The 3,743-nt window shown below is 50.5% G+C and overlaps 1 protein-coding gene across 1 annotated transcript; it reads left to right on the top strand.

The window, feature by feature from the left end:
• Nucleotides 1–2,074: 2,074 nt before the first annotated feature.
• Nucleotides 2,075–3,268, top strand: LOC113777304. Its single transcript, XM_027322337.1, has 2 exons — nt 2,075–2,571; nt 2,656–3,268. The coding sequence occupies exons 1-2, from the start codon at nt 2,075–2,077 to the stop codon at nt 3,266–3,268; spliced, it is 1,110 nt and encodes a 369-aa protein (XP_027178138.1).
• Nucleotides 3,269–3,743: the final 475 nt, after the last annotated feature.

Here is a 3,743-nt window from a genome sequence, read left to right as displayed (position 1 = left end):
ATGACCACCTTGTCGTCGCGATCTCGAACCTGAATGGACTCGTTATTGAAGCGCACCATGTACTCGCGCAAGGACTCCTCTGGCTTCTGTTGGATAGTCATGAGGTGAGCGGTGCTTTTAGAGTAGGCTCGTGAAGAAACGAACTGCGCTGAGAACAGTCGTGCGAGCTGGGTAAAAGACCGGATCGACCTGGGGGGAAGTCCCTGGAACCACTGCCGGGCCCTTCCCTCTAGGAACATCGGGAAGGTCTTGCACCTGACCGCATCCGCGGCCGTTTGTAGGCGCATCTGCGTCATGAACACGAACAGGTGGTCTTCCGGATCCGTAGTTGCGTCGTAAGATTTCATGTTTGGAATTTTGAACTTTGCGGGCAGTTGGTAGTCCTCAATATCGACCATGAAGGGGGAAGCAATGTGCCTGTCCGCCTCAGGGTCCAGCAGTAGGTCCAGCTCGTCCTGCACCTGTTGTCGCTCCTTCAGGGGGGAGAGCCTCCGGACGGGCTCCGGGTGCTCAGTTCGGGAGTTCTTGTGCGAGGGTTCTACGACCTCGACCTGCTCACGCGTGAGTTCCCGGCGCGCCCGCTTGGCCCCGGGCTCGGGACTCCCGGTTCGGGACTCTGACAGGTCGGCTTCCTGGACCTTAGGTTCTTTGTTCAGACGACCTTCCGACTGCCCTTTGAGGTAGTTCATGATAGCCTCAAAGGTGGGCAGGTTTTCCGCCACCGTCTGAACCAGCTGTTCAGGCGGGATTCGTGAGGGCCCCGCCCCTCCTTCTCCAGGTGTTGGACCTCGAGAGGAGTTTTGGGGGCCACTTCGCTCGGTCCCCTTGGATCCGCCAGCGTTCCTCTGCGACCTAGTCTTTGGCATGTTTTTCGCGAAAAAAAAGAATACGTGTTCCCACAGACGGCGCCAATTGATGCGACTGCCAAAAACCAGATCCGAGCTGAGCTGTGGTAAGCCTGGCTGTTCGGGTGCTGCCGACCTGAGAGGGCGAATCGAGCTAGGGGTCCTGAAAAGAGAAGACGGAGGCGGGACTGATGTCCCCAAAATAGCTCCGACGGTCAAGTCAGTTTAGCCTCAGAATAGAGTCGTAGTAAAGAATACTTATGTATGCGTACCTTGCGTAGTCTTGGTAGCGTAGTATATATAGGACCGGGTGAGTTTGTAGTTTCCTTATGGGAGTCAAAGTCCCCCTAGGGTTCGGAGTCTTCCTAGGGTTTTATGCAGCGGCCCCTAAATGCTCGGAGGCGGCGGCCCACTAGGCCCACCACAGGAGGCCACTGACACGACCGAGCTGGCTCCCTCATGCCGAGTTGGCCCGTGCCAGATTTGGGGTCTCTATTGCCGGCCTGATGCGTGCAGTCTGCCGAGCTGACACGTGCCACAAGTGGATTTGCCCCACTACAGGCAGCCTTCTTGCAATTGTATGAGGCTTACTCTGGCTAGCGGATCAATAGTGGTAAGAGTTTCTTCCTAATTCACAGTCGAGCCACAGAGGAACAGGTGTCTTTGGTAATGGCAACGCTAGGCTTCCAGCCGAAGGGCTTTCCGTTTACATACTTGGGAGCTCCAATTACGCAAGGGAGGGTAACTTGTCTCCTGTTTGATGGTATTCTTGCCAAGATGAGGAACCGCATGTCTCATTAGAGCTCCAGGTTATTGTCTGTAGGTGGGCAGATAATACTGCTGCGCTATGTTCTGTCATCAATTCCCATGTTTTTACTGCAGGTCCTGCACCCCCCCCCCCTCGCGGGGAGTTTTTGGTCGGTTGGAGAAAATTTGCAACTCTTTTCTTTGGGATCACAGTGGGGAGAGCAAGCGGGTTCATTGGGTGGCCTGGGTTTTCGCTCTTTTGCTGACGTTTGTAAGGCCTTCGCGCGTAAGCTCTGGTAGAGGCTTCGCTTAAATAATTCAGTCTGTCAGCTTTTATGCATGCCAAATACATCAAAGATGTGCATCCATCCAAAAGCCATAGTCCCCAGGCCACCAGCCTCTTGGCCCCGTTTGGCGAATATCCGGCAGCTCGCTGAGAGTAATATCCGCTAGGGTATACACCGTTAGCCTTTGAGCTGTCAATGGACAACCCTCCACACATGCTGGTGGCAGAGTTCTACTCGGACACGGGTTGGAGTATCGATAAGCTCAAGCAATGGGTCCTGGACCACGTTATTGCGCGGATTGGCCAGCAGTGGCTGTTCCCTGAGCTTGCGGATGACATGGTTTGGATCCCCTCTGCATCTAGGCATTTTTCTGTTAATTCTACTTGGGAATGTCTCCGGCAGACCAGGAGTTCCGCGACGTTATTTCGCATGATTTGGAATGAAATTCTGCCACTTAAAGTCTCTTTTTTCGCCTGGCGGGTGTTGCACAATTGGCTGCCGCTAGATGCTACTATCAGGACTAGGGGTGTAGTGCTGGCATCGTGTTGTCATTGTTGTCGCCAAGAGGAGGAATCGCTCAATCATCTGTTCCTTCAGGGACCAGTTGCGTCAAGGGTATGGGAGCACTTTGGACGCCGATTTGGCATCTTGGATGTGGTGCGTTACTCACTATCCTCGGTGTGGATGTCATGGTTTGACTCACTCTCATCAGGTCAGGTGGACCATGTACGCACGACCATGCCGGCCCTGATTTTATGGTTTTTATGAAAACTTAGGAATCGAGCCCGGTTTGAGAATCTAGCTTTTGATGCCCAGCAGGTCATTGTCATGATTAATAGTTTTGTCGATCAGTTGGGGGCCGCTGGGATTCTTAAAGCCCCGCCCTTCAAGGGGGATAGCGACGTCCCGTGGGCTGCTTGGGTGGGTCGGAGAGCAAGGCGGGTTGAATGTCGAGCGGTGTCCTGGCAGCGCCCACCTCTGCATCACTATAAGCTGAATACAGATGCCATTGTGTACCAGGGGCGAGCGTCGGGTGGAGGACTCCTCTGCGACACGAGTGGGAACTTGATTTTTGCCTTCTATAAAGAATTTGGAGAGGCAAATGTTTTAATGGCTGAAAGTTTGTCATTGTTACATGGACTTTTGTTATGCTCGGAATGGCATGTCCAAAACTTGCTGGTGGAGGTAGACTCCGAGCTTTTGGACTCCTCTTCACCAATAAGGCATGTTTTTAGGGAAGGTAATGGTACATCAGACAAGTTGGCAGGCCTGCGACTGCCGAATAACTCTTTCTTTCCCTCCTATCTGCATCTTTCTGTGTCGGTTAGAACATCTCTACTTCTAGATAGCAGGGGGTTTCCGCATGTTCGTCTTTGCACGGGGCTGTAACTTTAACTCGTGTTTCTCAATTATAAGATAACTAAGGGGCTGGCAGTTGGCACTCCTCTCCCCGTAAACGGGGTTTTTTGCCAAAAAAAAAAAGCAAATCACGAATTAAACATTTAATTAAAAAAAAACCGATGTTTCAATAATGAGGACTAGGCTACCAGATTGAATAAATAAAAAGCTAATGCTGATACATTATATGTGTAGGTTAGAACAATTACTAATATTATATAACAATTATTGATAAAATCAATATTATATTGTAGGTTTGCTCTATCGCCTCAAATGTAATTTGTGGCTAGTGAAAATTGTATCATTTGACTAGTCAAAAAGCTTTTCTCTATTGCGGCTAATGAAAAATTCTTGACTTGATGATCAACGGTCAACAACTAATGCCGTGTGCGGTTAAAAAAAACTTTTCCAAACCGCTGCAAATCAGATGTGCAGTTAAGGAAAAAAATATTTTAATTCATTCGCC

Source organism: Coffea eugenioides, chromosome 7, assembly GCF_003713205.1.
Source record: "Coffea eugenioides isolate CCC68of chromosome 7, Ceug_1.0, whole genome shotgun sequence".
Lineage (NCBI taxonomy): Eukaryota > Viridiplantae > Streptophyta > Magnoliopsida > Gentianales > Rubiaceae > Coffea > Coffea eugenioides.
Note: the sequence above shows the minus strand (reverse complement) of the source record. Positions and strands in the feature narration are given on the sequence as shown.